We start from the raw sequence: 17679 nt of genomic DNA on the forward strand, positions 1-17679 counted from the left end.
CAACGTTGGAGGATGATCCAAAACATTAGACTAAGCATTTTTATTTATATATTTTTATGGATTCTATAATGTGCACAATGGTAGAATTTGTGAATGTACAGGCTAAATATGACAAACTGGACAGAAAGCAAAGACTAGAGGACACTCTAGTCTTGCAATCTTGCAAAGCTGGTTTTGCACCACAAATACAGTCGTGCAACGTTGGAGGGCAGGCCAAAACATTAGGCTTATAAAGCTGAAGTTCATTATTATTATTGTTTAAATTTTATTTATTTACTTTTATGGATTCTATAATGTGCACAATGGTAGAATATGTTAAGGTACAGGCTAAATATGACAACTTGGACAGAAAGGAAAGAACATAGAAGATGAGAAACTAGAGGGAGAGTACTGTGGAAAAATCACTTTGGAAATTGAAATCCCTCTTAAAGAACTGATATCAGAATCTAACTGAATCAGGGAATCCGTATCGATGCGAGCCCTAACGATGCTGATCTTCTTTCAGTTCCTGTAGAACGGTAATGGTTCTCTGTTCATCCTCTAATGATGCCCTCGTTCCTTAGATTTAGTGAAAAGCTGAAACGTTTTCTGATATCAAAGCTCTCTGCACTGGCTTCCTCCTTTGAGGAGAATATCTGAAATGAGCCTGTTGAAATAAACCTGAAATGAAACTGAATCAAGGCAGAGCGACCTCAGAATTTGGAAGCATCATGATGTAGAGCCCTGTAAACTGTTTTCTATTGAAGCATTTAAGGTTGTTTTTCTCCTTGAGACTTATTTTAGAATAAAAACTGTATTTTTTTTTTAGCTTTCAAGCGAGATAAAGTTTCCAAACCGTACCTTCCTTCTACCCCGAGACTGTGAGCTGTCGCCTAGAATATATATTTTTTCATTTTTCTTTATTGATATTGATTTGAATAGAAAGCTTCGGTCTCCACTGAAGGGGAACATGAAGGCTGAGGTATTTTTAGGCGCCGTCGTCGATTGGCAGCGCTCCCTCCAGGCCGGGCCGGGGCAGGGGTGGGGGGTGCGGGGGGAACCTGGCAGAGAGCACCAAATCAATGCGGACGGCATCGGTGCCGGCGACGGGGCCATATGTTGAGAATACGGCGACGTAAGAAAATATCTGCACTCGGACCGAGAAGTGAGTCCGAGCTGATTGATTCGAGCCGTTAAATCCACTTCAATCGGCCTTTAATCAACGAGGAGATGAAAGAGAGGAGACGGGTTAAAGGAGGATTTTTGAGCTTTCGGACAATGAACCGGTCTAATGACGAGGGTGTTACTGCAGCTTGAAACCACCTCAGAGCGATATTCAAGCAGTGTCTTTTGCATAAAGCGCTCTTATCTTGACTGGAGTTATTTGCAGCTCGGGCTAATCTCGCAGCACTCGACTTTTAGTCCTCCGGCTCTGGCGTTCTGGCTCTAGCTATGTTTTTATCTCACTTCTTCATATTATAAATGCAGGTTGTAATTTGTGTTAACAGGGGGGGAGGCCTCTCCTTTCATTGCCACTTAAATCTAATATCCTTCTACGTCGCAGGCATCGCTGACTCATACAGGTCGCGGCCTCCTGTGCCAAGGCATGGCGTGGATAATTAATCTAATTTTAGCCCCGGCTCTCGTTTGTTTTTTACTGGACGGAGATTTTTCTCTCTCGTCTTAACGATGCAGTAAAGGACGACGCTCCCAAGATTCATCAACATCCTCGAGACAGGACGGAGAATATTTAGTCTATGAGTCATTTCCTGTTTTTGTTTCTGCTTTTGGAGATGGTGACGACGTCCAAAGATGTTTTATTCAAATTTAACTCGAGCGTGTAACGTTGAGACAGATCAGATTATTTAATAACGGCTTAAACAATCTATTTCAATTACTGAGCTTCTGAATTCGGACGTCATTAACTGAACTACATTAGCTGACGTGCTCCTGAATTATAGCCGGAGCAACGAGGACAATGTCCCTGAAAACAAGACTTCCTCACATCTGCATTAGTCCTCTTTGTGAAAACAGAATTATTGAAAACAAAAAACAACTGGTGAGGTTGATCTGAGTTTATAGAACGTTTGTCTGAACGTATTTCCACCGTGTTCTGGGTGTGACTTTTTAATTTTATCTGCCACTAACGGAGACGAATGATATTAAAACTTTAAGGCAAAACGCTGAATCAGTTCATCAACTGAAACTTTAATTTATAGTCGTGCATCACTTTTACGCCGCTGCTCGTCTTCCTCGACTTCTTCTTCATCTTGTTCACCTTCTTTTTTCTTTGTCTTCTTACTATTCTTTCTTTATCGTTTCTTCCTCGTCTTGTTCATTGTCTTCTTCCTCTGCCTTTTTTTTTGTCTTCGTTGTCTTTTTCAACTTATTCATCTTCTTCCTCGTCGTCTTCTTCATCTGGTTTACTGTCTTCTTCCTCTTCATCTTGTTTGCCTTCTTTTTTGTCCTCATCTTCTTCATTGCCTTCTACTTCTTCCTCTTCTTTGTCTTTGCCATTATCTTCTTCTTCCTCATCATCTTGTTCACCTCCTTCCCTGTCTGTCTTCTTCCTCATCTTTGCCTTCTTGTTCGTCATCTTCTTTTTCAACTTAATCATCTTCTTCTTCTTCATCTGGTTTGTCTTGTTCCTCTTCGTCTTATTTTTTGTCTTTGTCTTCTTCTTTTTCTACATCTTCTTCCTCATCTTTGCCTTCTTGTTCATCTTCTTTTCCTCTTCTTTGTCATCATCATCATCTTCTTCCTCGTCTTCGTTGTCTTGTTCATCGTCTTCTTCCTCTTCCTCTTGTTTGTCCTCTTTGTCTTCATCCTTGTCTTTGCGTTCTTGTTCGTCCTCCTCTTTCCGGTTCTTTGTCTTCATCATCTTCTTCTTTTTCCACACGTTCGTCTTCTTCGTCTTGTTCATTGTCTTCTTCCGCTTCGTCTTGTTAGGATTTTCTTCTGTCTTTGTCTTTTCCTCTTACTCGTCTTTTTGTCTTCATCTTCTTTCTCGTCTTCTTCGTTTTTTCTTCTCCGTCTTCATCATCATCTTCCGTCTTCTTCTTTGACTTCATCTTCTTGTTCGTCCTTTTGTTTTTGTTCATCTTCGTTTTCCTCTTCTTCTGTCGTTTTCAGCTTAATCATCTTCTTCCTCTTCTTCTCTGTCTTGTCCACCTTCTTTTTTGTCTTTGTCTGCTTCCGCTTCATCTTCTTCCTTGTCTCCATCTTCTTCGTTGTCTTCTACTTCTGCCTCTTCATCTTCTTCCTTGTCTTTGCCTTCTTGTTTTTCGTCTTCTTCTTGCTCATCTTCTTTTTCCTCTCTATCCTCCAGGCCTCTCTATACAATTTTAACTTTAATATGTTTTGGTAAAGAGCTAAAAGCCGATGATTTTGTAGAGACGCACAAACCGACCAATTTAATGTTAAAGGTCAGACTCAAGGTCAGAGTCCGTCGAGTCAGCCACCTCCTCCTCCAGACAACAGAGGCTTTTCCAATTTTAACAGCACTAAATTATTAAAAAAAGGTGGCACTCCATTATTTAGATAATAACCAGGAGAATTCAGAATCATCCCTGGCCTCCGTGACTCACTCTGGTTGTGCCCTCAGTGTGCCAAAGCTTGGCGTGGATAATTAATCTAATTTTAGCTCAGTGTGTTTGTGAGAGAGAGAGAGAGAGAGAGAGAGAGAGAGAGAAACGCTGGACGGTGTTTTCCCTCGGCTGCATCGGTCTGACATACTGTTATCTCCTCCTCCCTCTCCCATCAGGACAGACATATTTTCTTACTTGATTTAATACTTGTTACTAAAACTGATCTTAAATTCTCTTTTCTCTTTTTCTTTGCCTCTCCAGCAGCGGATGCGGTGCCGGTACGGAAAGATGGGGATCAGGTAAAAAATAATAAAACGCCTTCATCTCCTTCATCTTCTATTAATCACTGTTTCTGCAAAACATCTCAATCAATCGATTTTTTTGTTTTGCCCCCATTTTGCTGAAAGCCACCGAGACAGAATACAAAAGACACTCTCTCTTGCAAACATGCATACACACTCTCAGAGTCAGGAATGGCGGCGTGAAAGAGAGAGAGGGGGGGTCGATTCTTGTCGCCTCGAATCTGTTAGAGGTGAGAAAAGGAGCGGAGTCGCTCACCCAGAACTGCCTCCTGCTGCCAGACGGCCCGAGCCTCGTCCTCGGCCTCGAGAAAAAGGTCGCCGGCTTCAGAGCTTTGAAAACATAAGACACGACGCACCGCGTGGAGAGGATCGTTGCTCTTTGTTTGCAGACCAGTCAGAAAGGAAGGGCCTGAGTTAAAGGGGGAAATCTTAATTCTTGTGCTGTTGGGAAGTTTTACTGCAATTGTCAACATCTCTCAAGGCTACATTGGCAGCTGCATTGTAGACACCAGATTTTCTTAAAGGACTGCAAACTAGACCACATGTCCAGTTCTGGTACAACTCTATAGACTTTGAGAAAAACCAAGCAAATCTGAAGCAAATTTTCAAACTAGATGCGTTGACCTCGGCCTCATGAGGTTTAAGAAACAAAAGACACGACGCATGGAGAGTATTTCTCTCTGTCTACAGTGGATGTGTGTTGCTCTTTGTTTGCAGAACAGTCAGAAAGGAAGTTGCAGTAATACTACAGATCTGTGTGAAGCCTGAAACTAATTTAAACGAATGAGCCTCTTGATTTCTGCAGCAATTTTTCTCTTTTATGCTAAAGGCTACATCAGCAGCCACTAGCATAACGTACCACCTATCTTCAACCATTTGCCGGTTGAGTTGCATTGTAGGTCATGTAGGCGCCAGGTTTTCTTAAAGGATTGCAAATGTGACAACATGTCTAGAACTCTCTTAACTCAAAGAATAGCCAGAAAAGCTGAAGCGAAGTTGAAAATTCGGTGCGTTCACATTTGGTTTGAAGCGACTGAATGAGGCTGTGTAGTGTCGTCAGAAGGTGGCAGTGTGTGAAGAAGTAGTAGTAGTAGTAGTAGTAGTAAACAGAGTAGAAGAAGTAGAGGTTGTGCAAAAGTTGGATTAATTGCAATTATTATTATTATTTCATGTCGGCTAGCGTTTTTTTCCCCAGACTCTTCAGATATAAGGATAAAGAAGTGCTATTCCTTCTAGTGGTGTGTGTGGAGTCTGAAGTCATATTCAGCTGATCGCTAACTGACGTCCGATCCTTTCTTTGCTGTGTTGACGCTCTAGAAATCAAACGTGAGCTGGCTTCAAGCATTTTCAGAAGTCCACTAACACAACGACGAAGCGTCAGCCAATCGTATGTTTTCGTTTCATCGAGGCCCACCTCTTTTTGTTTCCTCCAAATTTTGCATTTGGCATTCTGAGAAAAATGGAAGAAAAACTGGCCATTAGCCAATTCCCAGTGCAGTTTTTACCAAGCCAGTCATAGCCACACTCATACTCTGCTAATATGCGTGACGAATCATTTTGATTTTATCATGGGATGTGTTTCAACACGTAGGGATCTGAACCTGTGACACTATGGTTCCTAAAAACTTCACGGAGTTAGTCTGGATTTTTTATGGGGCATTTTTCAACCGATATAGAGATAAAAATACCTCTGCATTAACTGGATAGTCCTCCAACCAATCAGAGCAGTTTAGTTGTAAACTTATTCAACACCATGGAGTTCAGATGACGTTTATGACTGTTACTCTTCTGTCCCGGCAGATATTTGCTGGGGCAGAATCAGTTGCCAACAGAGAGACTCCAGACCAACTTCGGTTTTCGCTAGAGATGTTTGTGAATCATTAACTGAGATGTGAACACAATATTCTCCGTTCAGTTTGTTGCATGTTATTCTCCTCTCACATCGCCGTCGCTATTAAATTCTAAATTTAAAGACATCATTTCTGTGTCAACCCATCCCAGAGTGTTTCTGCTAATAGGTCAGATGCCTTAGCTTTAAAAATGTCAGTATGTATTTTACATGTATTTTTATGGATTCTATAATGTGCACAATGGTAGAATTTGACAATGTACATGCTAAATATGAGCAAAGACGTATTAAAGATGAGAAACTAGAATAAAAATATTGCAGAGACGCCACCAATCTTCAAAAAGCAGTGACAGCTTTAGTTTCCGACCGTCTGGGGGCCTTTCTGCGTGGAAGTTAACGTTTACTCCAGATTAATTAGAGGCTCTGAACTACCAGAGGTGTGAACATGTGTCAGTCGTGTGACAGCCGCGACGCTTGTCCAGGATGACGAGGTAAAGGCTCTGACGTCCCTGCATGATGAGCAGGTACAGATAGTGAGTGATTGATGGACGTCTGCTCGTAGGTTCACGCCAGCTGAGGCCCGTGAATCAAACCTGTCGCGACAACCATCAATTTAAAGCTGAAAGTCAACGCTTTACCTTCGCAGACATCAATTTATGTCCAACACAGAGGCAACACAATGTTCTCATCATTTCTGGCTGCAGCGTAATACACCCACCGGCCAGTTCATTAGGTACACTAGTGGAAAACACATTAGTTTCAAATACCTGAGAGAGCCGTTTATTAAACTGTGTTTTCATTTTCCTATTATTTTGACAGAGTAGCCAGTGGGCTAGGCTAAATAATCAGTGGATGCAGCTTGCCCCCCCCCCCCCCCCCAGTTTTTATAACACAACTCAATACCTGTTGCCTATCGTTTGCACGCCTCTTTAAAGAAGTAAACAGTTCAAATTAAAAGTTAATTGCCTGGGAGTGAAAAAATAAAGGAGAGAACAAAGCAAGACACTGAGGATAAATAATAATATTAGTCAAGAGCTGCTAATCCAAACTTAACTATGAGGGAGAAACATTTGAATCAAATTACTTCCACGTCTTTCTTTGACATTAAAATTAGTTAACTCTGCTAGACTTCTGGTTAACGGCGACGCCCTGAGCAAGACGTGGCTCCTTGTGCTCTGTCTGTTGCTAACTCTAAAAGAAATACTAACTAAACAATACAAACTTTAGCAAAACACGTCAAAACAAATGAATATCCCCCCAAAAAAAGGAACAATAGACAACCAAACAACCAAAGGATTTGATAACGAAGAAAACGAACCGGGATCGGAGTTTGACAACTAGAGAGTTACAGTTAATACCAACACACAGATGAAGGAAAATCTATTGAAACAATTTCCACAGCAGAAGATGGGATTAGCAAGAAAAAGCCTATCTTAGATAGCGTCACCGAAATACACACATTTCTGGAGTTTTACCTGTTGATTTATACAATACCAGCGGGGGAAAATAAGCTAATTCGGCCAATTTAGAATCACCAATGAACCGGTTTGGACGGTGGAAGGAAGCTGGAGTACCTGGAGAGAACCCACACAGACACAGGGAGAACTCCAGTCGGATTAAAACCCAGAACCTTCTTGCCATGACCACCAATAGTATATAAACCGTCCAAAATTATCATCCAGTTGGATTACCACCTTTCTGACGCTGTCATGAAGGGAGAGTTAGATTAGAATGCATTTACTAGTGTACCTAATGAACTGGCAAGCGAGTGTAACTATTATCTGACAAATCCACCACTTAGCTTCATGAATCTTCTTCTAAACCTGAAAGAGCTGCATTAACTGTGTGTTTCTCCGTCTCATGAGGCTCCAAACATAAACCAAACTCAGAGAAGAATAATCTGAACCACTGAGAATGTGTCTGTTATATATAAATATATAAATAAATAAATATATCGGCTTCAGCCTGATAGGAGCTCATATTAATCAAACAGTGCGTGCACGCCTGCACTCTCGTGACCGGGTGTGAAGGTGTGCCTGTGTTGACAGTCTCTTACCAAGGCCACGGAGCTGCTCTCCCCAGGGCCCGGGCTATTACCGAGCCATGTATCACTTCTCTGCTGCAGACCCTGGAGAGAGAGAGGGGGAGAGAGGGAGCAGTAGAAGAGGTGAGAGAGGGGGGAGACAAAAACAAAGACATCCATCTTATAGTTTTTCCATCAGTGACTGCTGCTGCTGCTGCTGGTGTCTTTTTCTGCACCGTTGTCAATCACCTGGATTTTTATTTTATTAAATGTTCCTTAAACGCCGCCGCCGCCGCCTCCCTCTAAGTTAGAGGTGAAACCTAAAACACTAGACGTACGTTGTTTACGTCCAAACCAACATGTCTCCTCTGTCTCTGTGTAGTTTATAGACCTGCAGAGAGAAAGGAAGAGAGAGCTGGGGGGGGGGGGGCACTCTGGGACAAGTTACACAAACAGAAAACAACAACAGATAAAATAAATCCTGCACAGAGATGACAGAGAAATAACTAATTCAAGAGTTAATGCACTAGTACAGACTCTTAAACTGAAGATGATGCATTGAGTTAAATGCAAACTGACATTTATTGCATCATTTGTTTTATTCTTATGTTTTTTTTATGCACTGCTGTTTTTTTATTTTTTATTTTTTTTCATAAGGTGACCTTGAACACTCTGAAAGGCGCCCACAAATAAAATGTGTTATTATTATTTAGTTTATAAGTGGGCTAGCATGCTAAATCTGGCTAATCTCTTTAAGAAATACAGATTAGGAAAAACTGGAAATTGTGATTCTGACCCGACAACGGTGCAAGTGAAATTTAAAAGGATGCATAATGTCCCAAATGATCTAATAGCACTTAAAATGATAATGTTTGTTTCTGCAGCACTTTCCAAATCAACATTACAGAGAGATAAAAAGAAATAGCACATAGATAAATCTAACTATTTAAACACTATCATTTTAAGATAAAATTTAATGAGCTAATCACTTCTATTTAGTTAAAGTTCCTATGAAACAGCACAGTTACATTTACTTCCATATATTTACATGTTTCTGGTAAAAACAGGAAGCTAAGGAGGCCACACCCCCTCCCAGAAGGCCCGGTCTGCTCTGATTGGTCGGCTCAAATTGCCTGAGCAAGCTCCGCCCACACGCATACAAGCAGAAAGCTGAAGCAGGTGTGGGTTAAGAAGGGAGTGGCTTAATACTTTGAGAAAGCATTTCATTGGATTCAAAATAAATAAATAAAAAAAAAAATGTACACGCCCCCAAGTGCAGGATGAGTCATCAACACTTTTAAATCATTGTTTGGCCAGATACTGATGTATAGGTGACATATAATGTAAGATATGTAAAATAAATACATTTAAAAATGAAATTTAAATACACCAGATAAGTTCACGTCTGAGTGAGCTCATCCCTCTGGACGCTCATCCCACATTAAACGCCGTCAGCTGAGCCAAGTGAGGAAACCATCCCTGCATCATTACGCTCGCTGAAAGGCGTATCGGCTGAAACATGAACCGGTTCGTGGCTCTGCTAAAAACTGAGATCAATACTCGGCTGCTTCAGTCACGTCTCCTCTTTCCTTTTCAACTCAATATTTCATTTGTTTTTTGGGTTTTTTTCCTCAGCTGAGGTTTTTAGACTTGAAATGAGTTTCTCAAAAGCAACTTGAAGATATTTTACCGCAATTTCGAGTCTCAGTTTCCCACTGAGAGCTGAAAAAACATGAAAATTAATTAAGATTAGCAGCTCCTTCATGGAGCCCTCGAAGCCTGAAATAAGATGCTTATCGACCGGAGAGAAAACACGATATCTGGTTTGGATTATGCACTATTTAGCTTGTTTTATTTAGCATGTAATGCAGCAAAAGAAAGATCTCCTGACGCCACAGGTAGCAGGAAGGTTGGAGCAAAGAGGAATGAGGAACAGGTTGCTGAGTTTGTAACAGAAGGTGGTGCAAACAAAAGAAGAAGAAGAAAAACTAGAAGAAGTAAAAGAAATATGAGGAAGCAGGGGATGGTAGGACAGGAAAAAAACAACAGGTATGTGGAGGAGGATAAAGGATAAAAAGGTAAAGACAGGAGAAAAGATATACAAATAGGTTAATGAGAGACAGGTGAAACACAAGGGAGGTGAATAAAAGACAGGAAGTACAACCGCCTGGGATCATTTCAAAATAAAACAGGAAACAAGCAAAACCAGAAAATGTTCAAAACCCAATACCGCGAGTTTGCTTTTAAAACAAGAAACGAAAACTGGAAAAAGAACTGTTATTTGATTTTTAAATCCAAAAATTAAAACAAAACGGGAAAAAAATAAACTGTAGCCTAAAACAAAAGACAGGAAGTTTATATTAGACTTAATTTTTACTTCTATTAACGCGATTTAAAAACAACAATTGTGCACAAACCACTTCTGATTTTATATGAATCCTTAATTCCCTCCTTTAATTCTCTTTCTGTTTTCTTATTCATATATTAAAAGAACAATTGCTTGTTTTTGCTTTTTAAATAGAAAATCAAATAAACTTTAAAACCAAATTTTGAAAAAATAAAAGTACACGGACCTTTAGACTCATCAGTTGCTGTTTTAGGAGAAATTTCAACTTTAAAAATGTTATTCCAGTGATATTTAACGTTATTCTGTTCCTTGCATCTGGTGCAATGCATGCTGGGAAAGGGTTAAGTCTCTCATGACCCTGAGCAGAACAACATAGCTGTGGCAAATTGATGGTTACTATTGTGTAAACCGTGTCCTTCGGAGGAAAAGCTCAGCGATGAGGAGCTGATTCAAGCGTCGGTGCAGAGTTAAAGGCTGAGCTGTCACTTTATTGACGGACCGTCCACGTTTATTGTGTCTGAACGGATTTCAGCTCGCACGACAAGCCACCGCCAAGGCTTCAGGGGAAGAGCTCAGCCGTTATCCACTTTATAGAGAAAACAGAATATGAACAGACACGTAGCAGAGCCGCCGTGACGCCTGACTTTTATATTATTATTATTATTATTTGTCCTCCACTCTGAGAGGTGCTTCCGAATCCAAATCCTGAGACCTCTGACGCAAGCTGGTATAATAACACAAACACGGTCCAAGGACAGAGATGACACCAGCCTCCTCCTCCTCCTCCTCCTCCTCCTCCTCCTCCTCACATGTTTGACCATTATAAATCATAGCCTCCTGCACACAGTTATTCATTTCACCCTGACCCTGAACCCCGCTGTGTTTGAAGTAAATGATTTAGAGGGTGAATACGTTCAGGTTTCTGCTCCGTGCTGCCAAATTAAAAGAATTTATTTGCAAACGTGGACCACAGATTTAAACGGCCGGCGTGTGATTTATACAAGAGGAGATCATTTAATATACTACAGAGTGGTTCTAAACGGTAAATAGAACTTTTTTTTACCTGCTCAGTCACAATGACACTGATCTACTCGTTTGTTTGGTACGTGGTCGAACCACTAACCCTCTGAAATGGATTGTCCACATTCTAGAAATTTCATGACTCGGATTTTTGTTTGCTTTAAGTTCTGTCAACGCCTGGAAACTTGGGAACATTTAAACCATCTTGTGACAGTTCAATGTTCTGCTGGGAAACTTCTGGACCTGGCATTCATTGGTGTGGATGTTACTTAGACATGTAGCACCCACCTAGACCAGACCAGGCACCCCCCCACCCCATAGCAATGATACTCAGCCTTGTTGAGGAACAACTCAAAAAAACATGAAGAACAGCACAAGGTGTTGACCTGGCCTCTAAATCCACTAGATCCCAAACTGATCAAGTATCTGTGGGATGATCCACAGAGGCCCCTCCCCTCAGAGGCCCCCCCAACTAACACTACAGGACACCCTCAGAAGACCGATGTCCATTCTCTGATGGGAGACCTAGACAATATCAGGAAGGTGGTCGTTAACCTGTGGAGATGTGCAGTGGGCGGAACCAAACTGATCTAGTCTCACCTTTGAGGACCAATAGGAGCAAGATATTCCCCCTAATGTCCCCCCCCCCCAAGGAAACAATGTCAACGACTTTTGGTTCCTACCACCAAATTCCACAACACAGTCTCCAAGTCCAGTCGCCCTCGTTTCATCTTGTTTTTGTTTTACACTAAAGGCCACAGTTGTTAATTAGCTGTTATTAACACATTTTGCTCCAGATGCTCATCATCTCATTGGACACATTAGCAGGTCTTTGTGATGGATTTAAGAGTTGGTGCCATTCTGGAGAATATAAACCAACCAAAATCGTGTTTTTTACTACGTGGACACCCAACGTTTCATCCAGAATATTTTAGTTTGAGTAATAAACCATTTATTTTGGCACCAACATGGAAAGAACAGGCGCTTCAGGCCAGGAGGACAGAGGTCGTAGATGACTCAGAGTCCCGTTAACACTGAATATATTTACATAAACACATATTTTGCTGCAGTTGAATATATTTTCTAATGAGAATGAATCAAATAAATGATATTATCATCATTAAATTACAATGAGCTGAAGATCTGATGTTTTGAATCTGTCAGCTCTAGTTCCAGGCTGCAGCTCATTGAAATTAAATGAAGCATTTTTCAGTTAGTGTAGTTTAGTCTGTTGGTCTTATACCGTTTGAGTGATTATAACATAACTTGTTTGTTAAATGAACCAACAGTCGTGTTAGCATGTTCTTTCTCGGGTCTAGATGTGAACGAGGTGTGTTTAGCTGTAAATCCCTGCGCCATCTCAGCGGCTGCTTTGTTAGAGGAGGATTATTCTTCCCGCTTATTCACTCGTCACAAAAATAAAACATCTCCGACATGAATATTACATCCGCGCCCGGAGTGAGAGCCAGAATTAATTCTAGCTTCTGGTTTCGGCTCGCGCCCGTGGTTTTCGGTTTGCTTAACCATCTCTTTGAATTTGACGCAGGATGAGGGAATTTTTTAATCAGGGAACGGGGAAGACTTTAAACCCAGTCAGACCCAAACTCACATTCACGTTCATTGATTCATGTAGATGTTGTGGTTTTAGTTTCTCTGGCCGGCAGCTGCTGATTAAAGCGTGAACCAATACAGAGACGGAGGCCGAGCTCCTTCTTAATGTTTCATCACCGCCAGCGCATTGATTTCAGTTCTTATTCTTTCTTTTTGTTGAGTGTGCATCGTCCAGCATCTATATCTTTCTTGGTTTTATCATACGACACACGCTCACCAGACAAATTATTAGGTACGCTAGTGAAAACCGAACAATCCTGCATTTAATCTTCTCTTGATGAAGGTTCTGGTATTTAGCATCAGTTTCAAATAATTTCATTTTCATTTTGTAGTACTATAGAACTAACACGTGTTCCTATTATTTTAGTCAGTTTTTAAAGCAATACAGTTTCACAGCACCAGAAAGTGACCATCCAGTTGAATCACCACCTTTCTGACGCTGTTTCTACATCAGCTGGAGTGTTATATTAGAATGCATTAACCAGTGTACCTAATGATCTGGCCAGTGAGTGTACATGCAGTAGTTAATAGTGTCCTACATGCATATCTGCAATAATCATAAGCTGCAAACTCCTCATTCTTACTACCGTGCAGAAACGTTGCTCTTTGCTCCAACGCTGTGCTCTGTTTTCACTGCCGTACCTAATGTTCTGGCAAGCGAGCGTAAAGTTTAGGGTATTTTTGACCATTTAACCGCACATGCAGTCTGTGATCTGTGATTTTCAAGCTTACAGTGCGAGTGGAGAAACTGTTCCGGCCACAACAACAACAAAAAAAAGAATAAAAGTAAAAATCAAATCCTCCCTAACAGCTGATGCTCCTCATTCTCTCTCTGTTGTACAGTTGTGATGAATATGCATGATTGCCTGTGTGTGTGCGTGTGTGTATATGTAAGTATGTGCATGCAAATAAACGGTGTGTCCAGGTTTGGCTGCACATCAGATTGGCCGTTGCCCCCGGCAACAGGGTCACCTCTGAATGGTATCCATTGGTTACCTAAACATTCTGGGCTGTGAGGACAGACAGAGACGGAGACAGAGACAGAGGGGGAGATGGACGGTGTAGCTGACGACCAGCAAACACAGAACCAGCACACGGCCTCTCCTCCAGGAGACTCTTTATTCTAAACTCTAAATGACTAAAATTAAACTTTATTTATAAAACGTCAATCAGAAAATTTAAAGTAAAACTGTAAAGGTGCATCACCTGCAGAGGTCAGATTAGAAAATTAAGCTGATTGTTGTTGTGTGCTCTTTACACAAACAACAATATATAGATACATAGAGTCAGGTCCATGTATGTTTGGACAGTTTCATTTGGTGAATATGGGTTTAAAGTGCAGACTTTCAGCTTTGATTTGAAGGTTCACGACGTCCAGGCCTTTTTTCTTTCTCATAAGGAACCAAACAGTTTGAATCTGTTTATTTTTGCAGCCTCATCAGCATATAAAGTGATTCTCTCTTTGCTCAAAGAGTGAAACAAGAACAATATCAAAATATTGATAGTGTACGGACGGAGATAGCTCTTCTTCTATTTGAAAAGAAAACACCGTCAACACAGACGCTGCTCCATCTGGATTCACCCAACACTCTAAAACGTGGTTTAGGCTTCTGCGTCAATTTTGAGCTTTGCACCTCCCGAGAAATGTGACCACGTGTCACAGCGACACAGCAACAGCTGTGATTGGTAGTAGTGTGTTTCTGCTTTAGTATTTACGGCTGCTTCTCCATCTCTGCAGTTTTCCAATTGATTGTTTTGGATCAATAAAGATGGAACACGTGGAGGAAAGGTTGACTGAGGAGGTTCAGAGATACAAACATTTGTATGACTTGTCTTTGGTGAAATTTCTGCATTGCCATTGTTGAAAGTGAAACAGGAAGTAGAAACAAAATTTAACCCAACTGGCAAAAAAGACACAGCGTCGACAAGTGTTTGGGTGGAGTTGCAACGGCGTAGGCTACGTACGTAGGTTACAGCGTCTACTCCTGCAGTACCTTAAAAGAGCCTTAAGACCGATATCATGGCGAATTTGGTGCTAGGAACAGGTGTGAACACTGATCTGGTCTCTAGTGCCCAGGTTAAACAGGTCCAGGTGTGAACGCTGATCTGGTCTCTAGTGTCCAGGTTAAACAGGTCCAGGTGTGAACACTGATCTGGTCTCTAGTGCCCAGGTTAAACAGGTCCAGGTGTGAACGCTGATCTGGTCTCTAGAGTCCAGGTTAAACTGATCCAGGTGTGAACACTGGTCTGGTCTCTAGAGTCCAGGTTAAACAGGTCCAGGTGTGAACGCTGATCTGGTCTCTAGTGTCCAGGTTAAACAGGTCCAGGTGTGAACACTGATCTGGTCTCCAGTGTCCAGGTTAAACAGGTCCAGGTGTGAACACTGATCTGGTCTCTAGAGTCCAGGTTAAACAGGTCCAGGTGTGAACACTGATCTGGTCTCTAGAGTCCAGGTTAAACAGGTCCAGGTGTGAACACTGATCTGGTGTCAGTCCACATGTGGAGGTGGTCTGGGACACATGTGACCTCCTTCCTTTGGTAGTGTGAACACACAATGAGTCCTGGGTCACATTAAAGACCACCTACTCAACAGGGCTGATCTGAGGAAGAGGAGTTTAACTCATTCATTCAACCACTAGTAGAAATGATCACATGAACCAGTGATGTCTGTTCATTAGTAATGAGAGACTTTTAAAAGATTCTGGCCTTGGAGCTGAGAACCAAACTAAACTAGAACCTAATCTGAACTAGAATTAGCAAAATTATTTATTTATTATTTTATTATTTATTATTTTATACGAGTAGACGGTCGTTACATTAACGTATCAGCATGTGGTGGATGTGATCAAGTTGATGTATAAGACGCTGCATGGGGTTAAGTGTATTTAATTTCTTTCATTATCAGAGATTACAGTTGAAGCTTCCAGGGTTGGAGTTATAATCTCAGTTTTGTGCAGGTCTCACACAAAACAGCTGTTCATGGTTCTGAAACCGCAGCAGAGACCGATTAGAGACAGCTGCTGATATAATGATGTCGGGGCTTATTTGCATACAGAGAAACTGAGATCAGATCTGGAGAGCAGCCTGGAGACACATTTGTTAACTCCATGTGTGAACTCAGGCACTAAAACACTAAAAACTAGCCACTTGTGATCGGACTGCACCAGACGGACGTCAATGCGAAATATGAACGGGGCCTTAGAAACGAGGAGTTAAAGATGCAGATATTTCCCTCAGGAGTTGGAGGAGATCAAACAATAGAGCTAATAGAGAGTGAGTGCTGGACTGAACATCCATCAGGAAAATTAAATCAACTCCTGGAAATGAAACGCTGCCAACTTCAAATACAATCCTACGTTCATCAACCGACAACTATTATATTTGTGTGTAGACTACTCAGAGTATATAAGATGTTAAGGACAGCGTACTTGCACTTAATTAATATTTTTAATATACACCGATCAGCCACAACATTATGACCACAGACAGGAGAAGTGAATAACATTGAACATCTTGTGACAGTTTAATGTTCTGCTGGGAAACTTCTGGACCTGGCATTCATTGGTGTGGATGTTACTTAGACATGTAGCACCCACCTAGACCAGACCAGGCACCCCCACCCCATAGCAATGACACTCCTTGATGGCAGCAGCCATCCCCAGCAGGATGCAGCCTGACACAGACACACACACACAAAAACACTTTAGGAACAACTAAAAAACATGAAGAACAGCACAAGGTGTTGACCTGGCCTCCAAATTCACTAGAGCCCAAACTGATCAAGTGTCTGTGGGATGATCCACAGAGGACCCTCCCCTCAAAGACCCCCCCCACCCACTAACACAACAGGACACCCTCAGAAGGTCCATGTCCATTCTCTGATGAGTCACCACAAGGGAGACCTACACAATATTAGGAAGGTGGTCATAATGTTATGCCTGATTGGAGTATGTGGGAGGAACGAAGCAACCACCTGTTTTACTGTCGTCCGTCCATGAAGCAGCTTTGATTCAAGTGTCCAGTCACATCTGAGGCTTTGAGAATAGACGTCTGGGTGTGAAAATGTTTGTATTTCCGTGTGAATACCTTCAAATTAAAGCTGAAAGTCTGCTCCTCCTTTAATCACTTTATTAAAATGTGTTAAGATTCAACTGAAGATGAAATCTGCATAAAATAAAAACACATAAAACATAAATTACTTTATGAAATTGAAGATTTAGTTTTTTTATGTCCCATTCCTCCTCGTACGTCTTTAAAATCTCCTTCTTCTCTTCCCCCCTTTGCTGTACTTTCCTGTATCCCTCTCTTCCCCCCACTCCTTCCTCCCCTCTCCTTCCTCACCCCCTCCCTCCCCAGCATGGCCATGCCGAGTTTTCCTGGGAAGGTATCAATGTAAGTCTCCTTGTTCAAATCTCCCCCTTTTTCTCCCCCCCCCACGCCTCCTCTTCCTCTCATTTCCCCCTCCGTCACTCACCGGCTACCTGAGTTTGTGCTTTCAGTGCATAAGTTGACATCCCACTTGTTCTTCCATCCACCTCTTCCCTTCTCTTGCTTATCTCCCTCTCCCAGTATTTCTTCTTTCCCCATTCGTCTGCTAATCTACTGTACTGCAAGCTTCACAAATACACAGAGTCACAGATAACAGGCTGTAATAAGCTTATCGTATCCACGGCTGAAGCCTTCGCACAAGTCCCAGTTTTTACCGAAAGCAGTGCACGAGGAAGAAGTGCATCAGCTGTTTTTAAACTCTATACCCTCAGCAGAATTTATTTGGTTTAGACTAAATGCTGCCTACAGGCCAAAAAGAAAAAATAAATAACTCATATGAGCAACAGAGGTCTGCAGAAGCATTTAGAAAAATGGATTTTGAACAAAAAACATCTAAGACTAAGAAATTATCGCGTGGGGAAGCAACGATTAGTATTTCACACATCGGTTTGTGTCTACTCGAGAGCCAACAC

At 41.5% G+C, this 17679-nt stretch overlaps 1 protein-coding gene across 1 annotated transcript in view; it reads left to right on the plus strand.

Annotated features, from left to right (window-relative positions):
- Positions 1 to 17679, plus strand: part of LOC311500938 (protein FAM131B-like) — a gene marked incomplete at its 5' end in the record, with an annotated part of 50030 nt that overhangs the window by 18713 nt on the left and 13638 nt on the right. The window contains 2 exons of the mRNA XM_084562575.1: positions 3828 to 3865; positions 17075 to 17110. Coding sequence (XP_084418701.1) covers positions 3828 to 3865; positions 17075 to 17110 — 74 coding nt within the window. The remainder of the gene's footprint in view (positions 1 to 3827; positions 3866 to 17074; positions 17111 to 17679) is intronic.

Source organism: Chelon labrosus, assembly GCF_963514085.1.
Source record: "Chelon labrosus genome assembly, chromosome: 16".
Lineage (NCBI taxonomy): Eukaryota > Metazoa > Chordata > Actinopteri > Mugiliformes > Mugilidae > Chelon > Chelon labrosus.